The sequence below is a fragment of the Dipodomys merriami genome, unplaced genomic scaffold (genome assembly GCF_024711535.1).
Source record: "Dipodomys merriami isolate MVZ:Mamm:240054 unplaced genomic scaffold, mDipMer1.0.p SCAF_3, whole genome shotgun sequence".
NCBI lineage: Eukaryota > Metazoa > Chordata > Mammalia > Rodentia > Heteromyidae > Dipodomys > Dipodomys merriami.
The window spans coordinates 23678602-23697587 of NW_027204492.1; the positions used below are offsets into that span (position 1 = coordinate 23678602).

An 18986-nucleotide genomic window follows, 5' to 3' on the forward strand; every position below is an offset into this window, starting at 1 on the left:
AGTGCAATGGTGTTTCTTTCTTGGGTGTAGCATGTTGATTTTTTTTAGAAAGTACAAAGAAATTGGCGTCAAAAGAGCTGAAGTGAACTTGGGAAATGACGAGAAATGACAAGACATTACATATCAACCTAGAGTATGTTCCTGACTGCTGACTGTCAAGAAAATAACATTAATCAGATTTGCATTTAGAATGTTGGGCATTCCATTTTCTGAAACATAGTACATAGGTTTGAGAATAGCCTCCCTGAGCAAAATAGAACATGTCATTCAGTTAAATAAAAGGCAAGAACACATTTTTTTACACCTTCAGAACAACAGTACTTTGAGGGTTTGCATACACAATCACTTATGATCTTACCTAATCTTAGTAATGGTAAAAAGAAAAAAAATGTTAGTAAAGTGGAGGTAAAACCCCTTATGGTTTTGGGTTTCCCTAGATGAGATTGACGAGAATGCTAATTCTAACTTCCCTCACGGGCACATTGAGGATACTCAATAATGAATGAATGTAATGCATTCGAATGCACTTTTGTGTGAATAACATTTCTCTAGGAAAAATAGCCTATGGACTCTTCCTAAACAAAGCATGATTAATTTAGTTCAGTTGTAGCTCCACAAAATGGCTAGCAAAGTATTGAAATTTGTTTGGGGGAAAGATTGTGACCCATCTTTATTCTAGGAAGATCTAAACATATTGGAGATATTTTATTCTGCATATAAAAATTAAACTATGTAAAAACTTCCCTCAACACCCTATGTAAGAAGCCTTTGCCACAGAGATGCCTTTATCTGGTAAAACTGCCAAGATAATTCCGGAGGCTGTTGGGGCCCTTTTCAGTTTATTTACAGCATCTGTCATGGTGGTTCCAGGGTTGAAGATGTCCCTGGAATCTATATTACTTGATAAAGGTAAGTATTAAACACCTCAAATATTCCAGTTGGACCTGATTTTGTTTCCAATGAAAACTTGAGTCATAAATTACCATTTACCAGCCTGATTACTATTAACATACATCAATATGTCTAAAGTACAAATACAAGTAAGAACATGCTTGTCCTTAAAAGATTTCTTTCTTCTGATCACACTCTCCTCCATTTTGCTTGGCTAAGTAATGAAGTCCTGAACACTTTTGCATCTTAGTTTTATATCCTACAATTCCGTACTCAGTGAACATTGAACCTTTCAGAAACCTGGTACCAAGGATATAGAGAAACATGGTTTTCTGCTTGCAAAGAGCTCGCAGACTATTTAGAGGGGGAAGGGAGATGTCAAAACATTTAGTGCTTACAATCAAGCACCTGAATCTTGGTTTCTAATACCATTCTTGACAAAGGGTCCCTGATGAAATGGCTGATTCTAGAATAGGGACATGTAGTATACATAATGACTGGAATATCTTCTTGTGTCCAAAATAAGTAGTAAACAAACCCACTACACCAGATTCACTCACACACATGCACACACAGAGAGAGAGAGAGAGAGAGAGAGAGAGAGAGAGAGAGAGAGAGAGAGAGAGAGAGAGAGAGAGAGAGAGAGAGAGAGAGAGAGATGGGAATGGAGTAAATAATTCAACAGAAAGAGCTCTCAGTGTTGAAAATTTAGCTTGAGCAACAAAGTAAAGTAAGATTGGATTTAATACAAAGTATTAAATGAATATCCATGATATATGGTCAAATTTATAAATAAGTGAAAAATGATAAAGCTCTTATTCAGAAGAATTCAAAATAGTTTACTTAGATACTCCATCCTTAAGGATATGGAATGTAACTCCTTATTCCTTATGTGTTGTCTGTGTAAAGTTACTTCCATCTAAAGAGGAAAATATGAAAGTAAGAGAGGAAGAAAAACCTTACAGTGGCGAAAAACAGACTCAGCTAAGACATCAACCCCAACCAGTAAAAGCCATATTGATAGTTTGTACCTTTGATATGATTTGATTAAAATAGCACTTTATGGCTGGGAATGTGGCTTAGTGGTAGAGTGCTTGCCTAGCATGCATGAAGCCCTGGGTTCCATTACTTAGTACCATATAAACAGAAAAAGCCAGAAGTTGCATTGTGGCTCAAGTGGTAGAGTGGTAGCCTTGAGCAAAAGAAGCTCAGGATCAGTGCCCAGGCCCTGAGTTCAAGCCCCAGTACTGACAAAAATTAAATTAAATAAATATATAAAATAAAATGGCACTTTATCACTGTGGTCTTCCCTCAAAAGCCTACAACTCCCAATTCTGAGAAAATAGACATTATAGACATATTTCAGAACAAAGGCATCCTATAAAGTACCTGGTCAGCATTCATCAAAGCTGTTAACAGCATCAAAATACAAGAAAAACCTGAGAAAATATCACATCCCTAGAAGAGTATAAGAAGAGATCATAACTAAATATTGTTGGTATCCTGGACAAGCTGTTGCACTAGAAAAAAAGACATTAGGTTAAAAAACTACAGAAATCTGAATAAAGCACCAATTTTGCTTAAATTTTGAAAACAGTACTAATATAATGCTGTGTTACTAGATTTCTAGTCCCTTCTCTCTGCTTATTTCCCTCCCTCTCTATGTCTTCTGTTATAACAAGTTAACTTATGGTATCCATGTCCAGTTTATTTATCTGTCTTTGAGTTCCAAGAAGAAAACTTATATCTTACAAACAAGAAGTTCATCAGATCATAGCACAGTTCTAAAGCACATTGCAGGCACTTAGTAAATGCTGTTTAATGAATTAATAAAAATAGAAAACAACTATGGAATTCAGGTGAGATATGATGGGATCTTAAACTAATGACAACAGAGGCAAAGAAAAATTAGAAATCTGGAGAAAAAAATCAGAAGGTAGAATTTTAAAAGATACTCTTTCACTAGATGTGAGAAATGCAGGAGAGAAGTTGGAAAAGAACAGCTTCTAGAATTTGACAAATAATTGGGTGGTAAGCAGATTTCTGAGCATTGAGCAAAATGGAGTGAAAAAAATCCAACTGTCCTCCAAGCTCTCATGGTTTATGAGGGAGTCACTGACACATAAATCAATATTTTAAGGTAATATCTAATCGCCTTAAGCAAAATACAAATACCTTGAAGTAAAGATTTGGGGAACACTTCATTAAGGAGATGGTGTTTTAAAAAGGCCTCATAAAGAATATGAAAATGAATTAAATGAAAAAGGGTTTATGTACTTCCACAAAGAACATTACAAAAATTATAAAGATAAAAACATCTTGGAAAAGTAGACTTTAAAGCACCTTCTGTTTCCTACACTACAGAAAATATTCCAGGTCAGATACGATGAAAGTTACAACTAATATGATGGCAGAAGGGGTAGAAAAAGAGAGTGATTCTGAAAGCTAGTTCACAAAAAAAATTTCATGTAGAGAAGAAATAAAGGATGAATCAAGAATGGCCTCCAGATTTGGGGTTAGAAAGAAAGTACATGAAGTTAGATTGGAATAATGAGACTATCTCCAATTAACCAACAAAAAGCCAGAAGTGGAGCTATAGCTCAAGTGGTAGAGTGTTAGCCTTGAGCAAAAAATCTCAGGGACAGTACTCAAGCCTTGAGTCTAAGCCCCAGGATCAGCACACAAAACACACACACACACACACACACACACACACACACACACACACACACACACACACACACACACACACACACACACACACACACACACACACATACATAAAATTCTGGAAGTTTTCTTTCTTCTCTTTCTATTCTCAAATGGCCAGTATTAAAATGTCAGCATCATTAAAGGTTAGCAGTACACACTGGATTTCTTTTCATGTGTTTATCCATTAATAGAAAAACAAAGAATTTCCTGTCCCATTGGTACATAAAACATAAAAAATACAGAATTTCTTTCATCTATTAAAAGATTTTTCCATTTGTGAAAAGAGGCAGACCCCAGGGGGTGCATATTGAACAAACTGCTTTGAATAACTTTTCTTTTCTCTTCCTTAGCACAAGCCCTGCTCACAAATATTATCTGGCTATGGACCCTGTGTCTGAATCACTATACCTATCAGACACCAATACTCGAAAAGTCTACAAGTTGAAATCTCTAGTGGAAACAAAAGATCTATCCAAGAATTTTGAAGTGGTGGCAGGGACAGGTGATCAGTGTCTTCCATTTGACCAGAGTCACTGCGGAGATGGAGGAAGAGCATCAGAAGCTTCATTGAACAGCCCTCGAGGTAAGAAGAAAAAAGTATCTTTAGTCAACTAAATATTTCATTTGACTTCACAAATTCTAATGCTGTGGCCAAAGTGTGCTCTATTAATCTATCTCAATATTCTGCCTCTGATAAACACATTCTCTTGTCTATCCCAGCAGATAGGCACATCCAGGTTGAAGTTTAAGCCAACATATATTAAAATGATCCTAATAATCATTAAAGATTGAATGTTTCCTTTCTGATTGATGAATAACTATTTCCCAGAGCCCTTAGAATGCCTTTTTCGACAAAGGAGGGGATAACAATGCTCAATAGGAAATGTACTCATTACCTTACCCATGTAACTGCAACCCTGCTCTACAATATCTTTACAATAAAAAAAATTTTAAAAAACCACAAAAAAGAATGCCTTTTTGGCTCATTGACCTTGGTCAGAGGCTACATTATGGAAGATCTACACAATCCAGCAAAGGGTTTTCTGGATTTAAAGGGTTAGCTGGGTCTAGCAAGGTGCTTCTAGGCCCATGCTTTAGTACTTTTGTTTGCATTGGGTGAGATCAGATCTGTCCGATCTTTCCACCTCAGTCAAGTATGTTGAATAATGTGGAATATCACAGTTGTTAAACTACTTTCAAAGAACCTTTTTCCATTAATTTAACTAAATTATTATTGAAACTACTTGATATTTTCAACTTTTATGATGCCTACTATAACAATTTCTTTTTGTTTTGTCTTTTATGGAAACTCTCCCTTCATTTCATTTGTTTTAAATTTACTTTTCAATCTTGAAGAACTAACTTTCAACTCAATTGCCTGGAATTTAGTGAACAAATTTACATCTCCCAATTAACTTCACAGTTTCACTTGGATCATTTACCCATCTGAGTGCACTAAGCTGAAGGATGTCCAATGTAGACTGCCACCATATACCATCTACCATATCTGCTTAGTTAGTCGCTCTTCTCTGTTCTTTCTCTAAGATGTGTGTATATTTTTTTAGTGAATTTTTACGAAGAATTCATTTTACTGAGTTTGGAAAAATCAATGCATTTTTACAGTATTGCACAAATAACATATTTTTACAAATAATTAGAAAATAATGGAAATTTTTAATTAAAATCACCGTAAGTTTATCACATATAGAAAACCACCATTAGCTCTTTTAGTATTCTCCTTTTGTCTTGAAAATAATGTTTTAATTCACTGAGTAAAATATTAGACAATGCTATTCTATAACCTGCTTTTATGAATATGTTTCTATGCCAAAAAATATGAGGTAAATGTATTTAATTTGTTAGACAGGCACTCTTTATTTCAAATATTAAGAGGTTACTCTTTAGCCATTTGCCATTTGCCATATTGGGATTATGTTGCTACTAGTATCCAAGGTTAAAGCCTTCAATTGCTTTAAGTTCTTTGTCTTTCATAAAACCCTTCTGGCTAACCCTAGATCATTAAATCTGAATTTTGTTAACAGTATCTACACTACCGAATTAGTACTTAAGTTATAGTTTGCAGTTTTTGCTTTCTAGCTCTTTCATGAGTGGAAGATTTTTTTCTCCTAAAAACTAAATTGCTTGAGATGAAAACTTCATGTAGTATTTTCTAAAATTCCCCACCTCCCCACCAACTTTTAGCACTGTATTTATTTTGTAAATGATGCACTATAGGGCTTTTTGTTGTAAATGATCCATTAAGTAACTCAATTGTTTATGCCAAATACTCTAAAAAGGAATTTCACAAATGCTTAAATGGGGTGACCGTCCCCTCTAAGGCAATATAACTCTCCCAAGTATTATGACAAAGTGTTTTCTTTTCTGTCTGCCAGCTCTCACTCCTTATACATAGTAGGACCACAATAAATATTCTATAAGAATAGCTCAGGTGTAACATATAGTCAACTCATTTTTCAAGAAAATATATTAGGCTGAGTTGGACCTTTTACACAGGCTTTAAATCTCTTCTGGTTATTATAAGGAATTCTACATATGAAATAGCTAGGAATCAAGCTGTATTATGTCTGAAATTGACATCCTTCTGAGTTGCTGATAGTATGAAATCCATTCATTTCACATACCACATTCAACCTGTCACAAAGAGAACAAATACCTCAATTTTTTCCAAATAAAGCAAATAATTGGTTTAGAACAGCTATGTTTTTTGTTTTAGGGGTGTTTTTTTAGCTTTATTTTTGTTTCAAAAGTAGTAATAATAGAGTTTTGATGAACATGATTTACATGAACTCTTGAAGCAGCAGTAATGAGTGTCACAATTTGTGTATCTGTTAGAGCTAATTTTAAGCAAGTTTTTCTTCTGTCATAACTAGTAGTATATTTTCTTCTGAATTCAGTTATTCAGCTTTCTACCCAGAACTGGTGTTTACCTTAATCAACTACACTTTATTCATCCAAAGCAGTAAGGGTCCTAAGAACATGAAGTTCAGGCTACATGTTCATTTTGGGCAGCTTTCATATAATACTCCTGAAACTGATACTATCAACCTCTTACCTGATCCAACGACTGAATTAGATCCCCTAAGGGAGTAAGATGTGTGTATTAAACCAGGTATCCACCACATCTCTTTCAGCCATGTTAACAATATTTGAAGACCTTTCTCACACTCTTTGAAATCAATGAGATCACAGAACCTGTCCCCAGACAACAGTCACTCTGAAAACACTGGACAGAACACAGCGGCTCAACTACAGCCCCTAGCCCCATGCTCAATATAGAGAGCACTCACTCGTCACTGAATCATAAGTGACATTCTCATTATATGGAATGCCACAGGGCAATGTCAATAGACTTCCATAAAAGGAGAAAAGTATGCAAAATGTTATTAAAACACAGTGTGAAAATTGAGAGTTGACTATTGCTAATTGCTAATTTTCAGGTTCACCTGCAGGTTTTTTGCTCTCAAGAAAGCCAAGTTTGTTTATTTTTTACCACACAAATACCATGCACAACAGGTCCTTCTTTCTGACCCCTAGAAGACAGCAATAATTAAATAGATTTCTTTAAGGAGTGATTTGATTTTTCTTTCTACCTAGATGTTCATAAAGCAAAGCTGGAGAGCAGTCAAAAATGTAAATGTACATCTAGAAAGTACAAACTAGGTTAAGAAAGATAGCTTTCTCTCAGACTTTAACAAGCAAAATATTGCAATTATAGGCAGATACTCCAACATATTCTTCGTTATGCAAGGTAAGTCAACTAAAAGTTAATCTGTAAGCCAATTAATTTACTTTCCAAATATAAAAATAATGTGAAATAAAATTTACTTTTGAAGTCATTCATCCTAGAGTCAGAGTAAATTACTAAATCAGATTAAAATCCTGTGAGCAAAAGGTTAAAAATAGTCAAGAACCATGGGAATTTTGTTTTCTTTTATGTTTGTTAAGAAATGGTAGCAAATTATGGTGAATACCAGGATAGAAAGCCTAAACGTTCTTGTTCATGCCATGTAATAACGTCTCTTTGATTGACTGCACAAATCAGAATCTTGCTGTGGTTTCCTTTTCCTCAAGGCTAAAATATGTGTTTTTTAGAAATGATTCCATTGACTGGTTTTGTGACATCAGGCATTTTAACACTAAGCCTTGAACTTCCTCGATTGTACACCAAAAGGCTCAGAATGAGCAACAATATATTATAACCATAACTTAATGAGTGCCTAATGCACTGTGATAGATATTTTCTATGAAGTATCTTTAATCTTCACAACAATACATACATTTTTACTGTAGCAAAGTTCTTATTGGACAGACAAGGTAACAGAGATTTGGATATATTAAAAAATATCCCCAGGGTTATAGAGTTTAGAGCACAACACCAAAACTCAAACCACATTAGCCTGACTGCAGAAGTCCCATGATGAGGGGCTAAAGGCATGTTTCCAGTGGTAGAGCATCTGCCTAACAAGTGCAAGGCTCTGAGTTCAGTCCTCAGTGCCACAAAACAAACAGTGGAACAAGAAAAAGCCTGAGACACCTCCATTCTCCCATACAGTGTGGCCCTGCTAAAATCCATGATCTCTGGGAATGATAAACATATTGGAGAAATTTCTATTCAGTAAAAAAAAACATAGTTTTATTTACAAGGTAAATAACAATTAGCCTAATTTCCTTTTTCTATTAAAACCATTTCTCTGATTTTTCTGACCTAAGAGCATACCAATAGTACACTACAAAGCTTTCACAAATTCAGTAAATTTAATTATTCAGATAAATCTCCAGGAAACCTTATCACTTCCCTTTGGAAGATTCTGCAATTAGGAACTCCACAAAATTTTCCTTAAGGGACCAAGGCAGGAAACCTTCATTTTATTAAAATTCTTGATTACAATAAAAACTACAAATTTTGTTTGAAGAAAAAATTGTCTCCAAATAGAATTTCACATGATAGCCTCTGGGTACTTCTCTTGGGAAGAAGTCTTTATCTTCTCCAGTTTTATATGCTTTGATTTGAATCCCACTAAAGAGAAACATTTGCCATTTTACTCATCAATACTTCAACGTAATGGGGCAAGGAAAAAAGTTTAGCAAAGAGGTTGATGGAGTGTTAATCCCTGGCATTGTATATGAGTTCGAACTGACTTTGAAAGATGCTTTTAAAACATGCATGGATGATGTAGTTGAAACTTAGGTTCCATTTATTATTTTTACTGCAACTTTCTTTAATTCTACAGAGAACTCAAACTAATGAGTCATGTAATAGATGACCAAGTACTTAAGCAGAATGTGAAATGGTACTAGGTGGGGACATAAAACAAAATTTCTGACAAGCTGAATGCATTTATTTTTTTGAAGTAGCTACAAAGGGTGACAGAGTGATAGGACAGGACGAAATTAATCAATGACTTAATTTGGTTTTCTTGGGACCTCACCAAGGATTTGATATCTGGTTTCATGTATGTCTTGAAGCAAACTGACTTCAGAAGTCAACAGAACTTTAGCAATATCCACATGAATGCAGTTATTCTACAGAAAAGATATCCTTATATCTTGACAGCCTCAGAAAAGTAGTTTTAGCATGACACTAACCATGCAAGAGTCATTTTAATTCTATTGGTAATTGTGAAATCTTGACATAATAAAGTCTAGATGCAAGTGATCTGTTTTCATCACTTCCTAGATAAAATGATGGCACATCCTGAAGCTCTACTTCTTCCCGTGGCATCTATCTGCATGCTGTTCTTAAAACCTATATTTATGGATAATGGAAAGATGCTAAGACTATAATCAGTGACTTGTTGTTGAAGTCAGTGCTGTGTATAATACAGAAACAGCAATGAGAATGCTCTTTTGGTTCTTCAGTGTGATGAGGGCAGTAATGTTTTTTTCCTAAATTCCTTTAGTGTATAATTTGTCCTGGTGGCATAGCTATATGTATGGTCAGTAAGAACAGCCTTCAGCAAAATTACAGAAAAGCAAAACATTAATGAAATGAATTCTGTATTTATGAAACAAAAAATAATTCAGTATTGTTGGAATAAAAATATTTGAGGGTGCCAGGTACCGGTGACTCATGCCTGTCATCCTAGCTACTCAGGAGGCTGAGATCTGAGGTTCGTGGATTGAAGCCAGCCCAGGCAGAAAAGTCTCTGTGAGTGAGACTCTTATCTCCAATTAACCACTCAAAAAAAAAAACACAGGAAGTGACACTGTTGCTAAAGTGGTAGAGCACTAGCCTTCAGCACAAAGAGATTCAAGGACAGTGTGTAGGCCCTGAGTTCAACCCAAAAACCAATAAAAAAAATGAGAGTAATACGAAAGGCTGAAGCAGAAGTAGAAAGTTAAGCAAAAGATTTAAAACAGGACAATGACAACATAATCTAACATATATTTTGTATTATTTTGATGACAACATATTAAATACCTTGTAGCAAATCAAAGAAACCATTGGGAGTAGTAACACTTAAAGTAGGTTGAAGGAGCTAAAAGGTTCATGGCTCTCTATATGATAACATCAGTGTTCATGTAGAAGTGGATCATTTTTGCTGAAGATGAAAGAGTAAAGACAGGCATTTTGGTAAGTAGGAAATATTTGGGAAAATTTTTTAGTAAAGTCTGCTTTTCAATCAAATTCCTAGGCACTTTCCATATGAATTTTCCTTCAATATTCTTGTTTTAAATCAGAGATATCCTGAATAAAATATGTTTGAAAATGTCTGAAAACACAGGCAAAATATTCTTTATCCCTCAATGATCCTGTGCTATTTTCACTTATGGGATGTCCTTCTTAAACTAAATAATTGATTTCCCAACCTATTGTTGCTACAAGAGAGAATAGTTAAAATCTATTACGAAGCCAAAATGAGATTTTAGCCTGTTTCTACATTTTGTCTGTTGTCTCTGCATATGTTGAACAAAAAAGTTTTAACCTTAGCTTCTGTCAGCTGCTGGAATTTAAGAATTTTTTCACCTTTTGTTTCAATCCAAGAGCCATAAAGCATTGATGAGAGAAGGCAAACAAGAGGAAGACATTTACACCCGGCTTTAGCTAGTTGCCTATTTGGTGTAGGGGGAGCATCAGTAGTTCAACAATCAGTAGTTCAATTAAATGCATTCAAATTTTATATGGCCACAGATGCTTTATTAAGTGGATTTTCTTCACATTTACTTAATTTTCATACATGCATCAGATCCTATGGAATATTAATATTTTACAGGCCAAATACAATAATAGATAATCCTTTTTTTGGTGGGGCTCCGGTTATGGGGCCTGAACTCTGGGCCTGGGTGCTGTCCCTCAGCTCTTCAGCTCAAGGCTAGCACTCTACCACTTGAGCCACAGTACCACTTCCGGCTTTTTTCTTTTGGCTTATGTGGTGCTGAGGAATCGAACCCAGGGCCTCATGCATGCAAGGCAAGTGCTCTACCACTGAGCCTCCTTCCCAGTCCCAATAATAGATAATCTTAAACCGAACTGCACACAAATCCCAAATCCTTCACTCATTAAACATTTATCTTGCCTAAGTCCTGCAACATTCCAGAGCTTCAGATCCTTATCTGTAAAGTGAGAAATCTAGAAATTGTGAGCACACAAGGGAGTTGTTTTATTTGTTTGTTTATTTATTTATTGTCGGTCGTGGAGCTTGAACTCTGGGCCTGGGCGCTGTCCCTCAGCTCTACAGCTCAAGGAGAGTGCTCCACCACTTGAGCCACAGTGCCACTTCCAGTTTTCTGGTGGTTAATTGGAGATAAAAGTCTCATGGACTTTCCTGCCTGGGCTGGCTTTGAACCTCGATCTTCAGATCTCAGCCTCCTGAGTAGCTAGGATTACAGGCGTGAACCACTGGTGTCTGGCCAGGGAATTGTTTTATAATGCATATAATACGCCTAGTATAACACCCAGCATGTTGTTATGAACACAGTAAACATATCTGCCCTTATGATTCCTCTTAACCTTTTGTTGTTAGTAGTAATAATGATTACAAGTTACTCAAACATGAAAGAAGTTACTTTGAAAAGAAGGAAGTTTCATGTTCATATTCTATTAGGAATGGTGCCCAAAGACAGAAGCAAGAATCAAGGTCAGGTAGGATTCAGAAACGGTATATAGTTGGGCTAACTTATTCTCCCTGACCTTCAGGAGGGTGCAGTAATTCTAGTACTGGTTCCTTATAAATGTGAAGTTCTGGAGAGCCCCCCAGATCCACCTAAGCAAAATAATTCTCTTTACAGCCTATGATTTTATGCTTAAATTCATTCTGTAAGAACTTTTTTTCAGATGTGAGCTTAGTGTTCAGTACAGGAAATTGCCTTGGTGAGCAGCACATTAATTCCTCATTAAAACGCTTTATGGGGTCCTTGAGGGCAAGGAGCACAGGATGGATATGTTTGCATAGATAAGATCACCTGAGTAGGGCAAGCTTAGCTAGGATATACTTGAAGTTACATGGAGAAATGTGTGCTAGATATCTGGTAGAATAACAGGAAAGTGGGTAACTGCAAGAAAAAGACAACAATTTTTTTAAATCATCCTTTGGTATGCATATGGGAATATTCAAGACTTTTATATAAATGGTACAGTATTTGCATCCATTATGCAAGCCCTACTGTATCCATTAACTCATGTCTAATACAATGCAAAAGCTATATAAATGGTTATTATACTGTATTATTTAAGGAATGATGACAAGAAAAAAGTCTGTGTATGTGCAATACTGATGCAATTTCTAATATTTTCACTCCATGGTTGGTTGACTTCAAGACCTGTTGCAACAATGAGAAGTACAAAATGTCATGTCAAAACCAGCTTTACAATGTCGGTGTGTGGGGGGAGGGGGGTATAATTGGGTGGGGGGAGGGGGGTAAAATTGGGTGGGTGGAGGGGGGAGGCGGGGAAGGGAAGTGAAGGGTAAACAAAGGAGGAGGCTGCAATGCTTGGTAAGAAATGTATGCATTATCCTGCCCATGTAATTGTAGCCCCTCTGTACAGTATGTTCCCAAATAAAATAAAATACATTTAAAAAAAAAAAGAGTGTAGAACTTGAAGATACTTGGAAAATGTTAGCTGATGTTTACTTTCAAAGAATTGTCTAGAATGAAACATGAACCACTACATCTAAAGAATTACAACATAGAATTGTGGTTCTTTTTTTTTAATTTAAGATTATAGCCAAAATAATTTTGCTTTCTTATTATAATGCCTCAATGTTATACCTTTTCTACCTGTCCACTTATGAATCATCTGAGCTTATTAAAAAGAAGAGTCCCTGGCCAAAAAAATGACAGAGCTCACACACTAACAGGCAGCAAATCACTTAAATCATATTTTGAGTGGTGTATTATGGTAACCTATAAATAACTAATTGCATAAAATTGCTTTAGTAGTTTCTAGATGGCAGCTTTAATTAAAAGCACCAGAGACATTTAGAAGTTTAGAAATGGATGGCATGTAATTTGCCCTTTTACCAACCATAAAATGGTAATTACAGAATTTGATTCACTTCTTCTTATTAAAAGTTTTATGAGAATAGCAAGTTCCTTCTAAATACAGTTTCTCTTCCACAGAAGGTAGTACTTTTGCTTTATCAGTCTTGTCCAGCAGGGTAAGATGTCTTAATGTACAAATTCTTCACAAGTTAATTAGGAAATTTCTTTCAATGCAAAATATTTATTTTTAAGGCTCTTAAATATGAAAGCATATTAGAATGAAAACTTTGTCATGGCTTGTATTGTTCCACCATCAGTACAAGATGTCTCAGTAATTTCAAGTTTAACAAATTCATGGCGTGGACTATAAAAACAATCAAAGAAATGGGAAAGTCATTTCCTGATGAGTCTAGCATGCTTTGCTGATTTCTAGATTAAACTGGTCTAAAATGCCTTGACAATCCAAGTAATCTAGAATATTCACTCTACAACAGAGGAATCATTGGATGTTTTTAAATTCATTGATCCTGAGAAATTCAGGATAAATAGAGCAAATATAGAAAGTAAAACTCCAATAACATACAGAAAGCCAAAATGTCTTTGGAAATCCATGAATTTACCATCAACATCGGCTAAAACAAAGCTGGAAATGGAACCAGAATGTCGACTTTATTTTATAATTAAACAACTGATTGCATTTTGGGGCCACTTCAGCCCATGGATTATAGATAACAACATACAGGGCACTTATAACAATATGACAAATGACAGGTTATATGCACCTTAGAAATATAATGTTTTCGTTTCTTTCATGCATATGTTTCTAACGCATTTATAAGATTATTTCTTTGTTGCTTTGTATGTCCCTCCCCCACAGTGTAACCCCCGCTTTCACTATATTTGATGTCAGTATAACATGTGGAGGAGATGGGGGCAAACAAGTCGTTTAAGGATTCAGGTGGACCTGTTGCAACAATGAGAAGTACAAAATGTCATGTCAAAACCAGCTTTACAATGTCGGTGGGGGGGGGGGAGGGGGGTATAATTGGGTGGGGGGAGGGGGGAGGCTGGGAAGGGAGGTGAAGGGTAAACAAAGGAGGAGGCTGCAATGCTTGGTAAGAAATGTATGCATTATCCTGCCCATGTAATTGTAGCCCCTCTGTACAGTATGTTCCCAAATAAAATAAAATAATATTAAAAAAAAAAAGAAAGAAAGAAAGAAAGAAAGAAAGAAAAAAAGGAAGGAAGGAAGGAAAATAAAAAACTGTAGCTTGAAAAAAAAAAAAAGAAATATGCCTGCTGTGATATTGTTAAATCAAGCAGAAGCCAAATTTTAGAAATTATCTAAGATGGACAAATGGTAAGCCTGAAACAGATAAAGTGGATGATGTTGGAAATGCCTTCTCTCTATTATGGTCTTTCAATGATGCCCTTCAGCCCTCAGCCCATCTTTCCTAGGTAGAAATCTACATGTTTCACTTTTGTCACTGCCAGTCAGAAGTAGGTAGGCATATGCTGTTATACTAAGGAAACTAGGAACAGACAAATCATAGACCAGTGTACCACAGCTTAAAAAAAATGAATTAGTCAGGCGCCTGTGGCTGAACCTGTAATCCTAGCTACTCAGGAGGCTGAGATCTGAGGATCATAGTTCAAAGCCATCCAGGGCAGGAAAGTCCGTGAGAGTCTTATCTTCAGTGAACCATCAGAAAACCAGAAGTAACACTGTGGCTGTAGTGGTAGAGCTCTAGGCTTGAGCTGAAGAGCTGAGGGACAGTGCCCAGGCCAAATTCAAGCCTCACAACTGAAAAAAAAAAGTAAATGAGCTATATCTATGTGCAAAATCAATGTTACATGAATCCAAGAGACAAGTGACAAAGGGATACACAAGATATGATATTATTTACATATTTTGTTGTGGTAAAATATATAATAATATTTATCCTTTTCATTATTCTATGTACAGTTCTAGAGTATTACATGTATTTATATTGCAATCCGACCATTGCTGCCCTCTATTTCATATGCAGTAGATGATATTTTGTCATACTGGGAATCAAACCCAGGGCCTCGTGTTTACTAAACACATATATTACCACAAATATGTTCTCAAACCCATCTGCACACATTTTTAAAACACAAACACAATATTATATATATTATTTGTGCATACATACATATGTATAAAAACATATATAAGAGTAATGTATCCTAACTTTAGGATAGTGCTTAGCTCTGCAAAAGTGTGTGGGGATAATGAGGTGGAGATTTGTCTAATTCAGTATCATTTTTTGAGATATCTAAACTACACATTAACTTCTTTTAAACTTACATAATTGTTTGAAAGTCCATAGTAGACTTTCCTAAAATTGTCTCCAATGTGAAATGTTTCAGAATCTTAAAACATGTTAAGTCAGAAAGACAGCTTAGAAAGCAACCTGCAAATTCATACCTGACCATTCCATTTCAGAAAGGGATTTATTTTGCTTCTTCATTTGAAATGAGGCCTTCGCTCATGCAGAGATGATAGTTGAAAATATCTAATAACTAAGTCACAAGAGACCACATACACACACTAGCTTTAGTTTTGGAGCAAAGCCTTTCAAGCCCCCTGCAGTGACCACCATTTATTCCTTATTTTCTGAATTGGTTGGATTTAAGCATCTTGCATTAGATGCACAGAGCTAAATACAGCTGCTGGTATGTTCTCATATGTGGAGTTCCCTGAATGGCTGATGGTGAACTTTCTGGAAAAAGCCTCAATGTAATGAGTCAACTTTATCATTGAGCAAAGGAAATCACTGTTTCCTTGGGAAAAGTCTTGACCCATTTAAACTGTCTCCTGGGAATCACAAACTTAACTACTCAATTGTGGGGTTATTTTCAAGCTTCAAACATCAAAGTCCAGCCAGGAAGCCCCAATATTATTTGATCTATTTTCTTCCAGTTTCATTGACTAGCTCCTCCATTTGGTTTTGAAAAAAAAATCTTGTAAGATTTGCTAAGTCTCTGTGAATTTTGTTAATTTTTTAAAAGAACCAGCTCTCTGTTTTGCTGATTTTTTCTATGTTTTTTTTAGATTCTAGTTCATTTAATTCTGATTTAATTTTAATTATTTCTTTCCATCTACTGGATTGGGGTTTATCTTGCTGCTCTTTTTCAAGGAGGCTCAGATGTCTTGTTAAATTATTGGTTTCAGATCTCTCCAATTTGTTGATGTAGGAACTCAGAGCTATAAACTTGCCTCTGAGTACTGCCTTTGCTGTGTCCCAGAGGAGCTGGTAATTTGTGTGTTCATCTTTGTTGAGTATCATGAACATTTGAATTTCCTCTCTAATCTCTTCCATGACCCACTGGTGATTCAACAGTGTGTTGTTCAGCCTCCATGTGTTACGGGACTTTTTTGGTGGCTTTTGGTATTGAGTTCTAATTTTATTGCCTGTGGTCTGAGAGAATGCAAAGTATAACTATACATCTTTGACCCAGGAGGTGGGTGGTGAGTGGGGGGGGGGAGAAATGGGAAAGGATGGTAAGGGGAAACAAAGGAGGAGGCAACAATGCTTGATAAGAAATGCACTCATTGCCTTGCCCAAGTAATTGTATCCCCTCTGTATGGTATTTCCACAATAAAAAAATCTTGTTAGACTATGTAATGGGTATGGGGAAAAGTAAGGTAGGTATTTGAGACCATTTTCTAAATATTTACTCAGGAAAGGAAGCAGATTGTAGCAGCAATTTCCCTGAGTGAACAAGAACCATTTCTCAGTTTAGAAGACATCTCTAATCCAAGAAAATTGACACCACACTAATAAATCCATAGATCTTGTTGGTCCATCCTCAATCTAAAATCCCTCAGAATGAATTCAACCAAGTCCACCTGTATTATTTTCCACTTTTTGCTTGCCTTGGGGCTTGAACTCAAGGCCTGGGAACAGAGCTTTTGTGCTCAAGGCTAGGCTCTACCACTTGAACCACAGCTCCACTTTTGGCTTTTTTGGTGGTTAATTAGAGATGAGTCTCATGAATGTTCCTGTCATCTGCAAAGAGGGAGAGTTTTATTTCTTCTTTCCCTATTTGGATCCCCTTTATGTCTGCATCTTGTCTTATGGCTGTAGCTAGGCATTCTAACACTAGGTTGAAGAGAAGTGGAGAGAGTGGACATCTTTGTCTTGTTCCTGAGTTAAGAGGAAATGGCTTTAGTTTTTCACCATTAAGTATAATGTACAGCCTTTATTGTATTGAGGAATGTTCCATGGATTCCTAATTTTTCCAAAACCTTCATCATAAAGGGGTGTTGGATCTTGTCGAATGCTTTTTTTGCATCTATTGAGATAAACATGTGGTTCTTATCCTTGCTCCTGTTGATGTGAAGAATAATATTAATTCCTTGACCCACTCGTGATTCAGCAGTGTGTTTTTCAGCCTCCATGTGTTACCAGACTTTCTTTGGTGGCTTTTGGTGTTGAGTACTAATTTTATTCCCTTGTGGTCTGAGAGAATGCAAGGTATAACTTCAATGTTTCTGAATTTAGACAAGTTTGCTTTGTGGCCTAAAATGTGGTCTATTTTAGAAAATGTTCCATGTGCTGCTGAGAAAAACGTGTATTCTGATGTTGTTGGGTGAAATATTCAGTAGATGTCTGTTAACGCTAGTTGATCTATGCAGCTGTTTAGATCTGCGGTTTCTCTGTTGAGTTTTTGCTGAGTTGATCTATCTAGTGGGGAGAGTGGTGTGTTAAAATCCTCAAATATTAATGTCTTTGGATCTATGTGGGATTTGAGGGAAAATAGTGTTTCTTGGATAAATTTGGGTGCTCTCTTGTTTGGCGAATAGATATTTAGAATTGTAATATCCTCCTGAAGGAGAGATCCCTTAATTAGTATGTAGCGACCTTCTTTATCTCTTCTCACAAATTTTAATTTGATGTCTATTTTATCTGATATTAGGATTGCAACTCCCGCCTGTTTATGGGGGCCGTTTGCTTGGTAGATTTTGTTCCAGCCTTTAACATTGAAAATGTGTTTGTTTTTATGGGCAAGATGTGACTCCTGCAGGCAGCAGATAGAAGGATCTTGTTTTTTAATCCAACTAGACAGTCTATGTCGCTTAATTGGAGAGTTAAGTCCGTTAATGTTAAGAGATAGGACTGAGAGGTCTTTGTGAGTTCCTGCCATGTTATCCACCTTTTGGGGGGCTGCAAAAACTGGGTTCTTCCTATGGTTCTTGGATTCTCAGTTTGGGTGCAGTTTCTTGGCTTTTATTGTGGTCTTGTTGGTTTTCTATGTGCAGGAGATCTTTAAGAATCTTTTGTAGGGCTGGTTTGGTGGAGATGTATTGTTTCAATTTTTCTTTGATATGGAAGGTTTTTATTTGACCTTCAGTTATGAAGGAGAGTTTAGCTGGGTACAGTATTCTTGATTGATAGTTGTTTGTTTTTAGGGCATGGCATACATCATTCCAGGCTCTTCTTGCTTTGATTGTCTCTGCTGAGAAATCTGAGGTGATTCTAATTGGTTTCCCTTTATAGGTGATTAATCCTTTCTCCTTGACAGCTTTAAGGATCTTTTCCTTGGTCTCAGTTGATCCTGTATGCATTATAATGTCATGGTGGGATGTCCTATTCTGGTCTGGTCTATTTGGAGTTCTAAAAGCTTCTTGTATTTGAATAGGCCTATCTTTTTGTATGTTTGGGAAGTTCTCTGCTAGGATCCTGTTAAACAAATTTCCTAGACCATTAACTTCTGTTTCTAGGTGCTCCTCTACACCCATTATTCTTAGATGAGGCCTTCTGATGGTGTCTTCCAAGTGTTGGATAGATCTCTCATATTTCTTGGATTTGTCTTGGATGGTTGTATGTTCTTTCTCTATAATGTCTAGGCTATCTTCAATCCCCGAGATTCGATCTTCTCCATGGTCTAACCTGCTGTCGAGACTTTCT

At 36.1% G+C, this 18986-nt stretch overlaps 1 protein-coding gene across 9 annotated transcripts in view; it reads left to right on the forward strand.

Annotated features, from left to right (window-relative positions):
• Tenm1 (teneurin transmembrane protein 1) overlaps positions 1–18986 on the forward strand; it is an 875459-nt gene that overhangs the window by 775416 nt on the left and 81057 nt on the right. For all 9 annotated transcript variants that reach the window (XM_070039761.1, XM_070039760.1, XM_070039769.1 and 6 more), the window contains one exon: positions 3954–4186. In XM_070039761.1, the coding sequence (XP_069895862.1) occupies positions 3954–4186 (233 nt within the window). The remainder of the gene's footprint in view (positions 1–3953; positions 4187–18986) is intronic.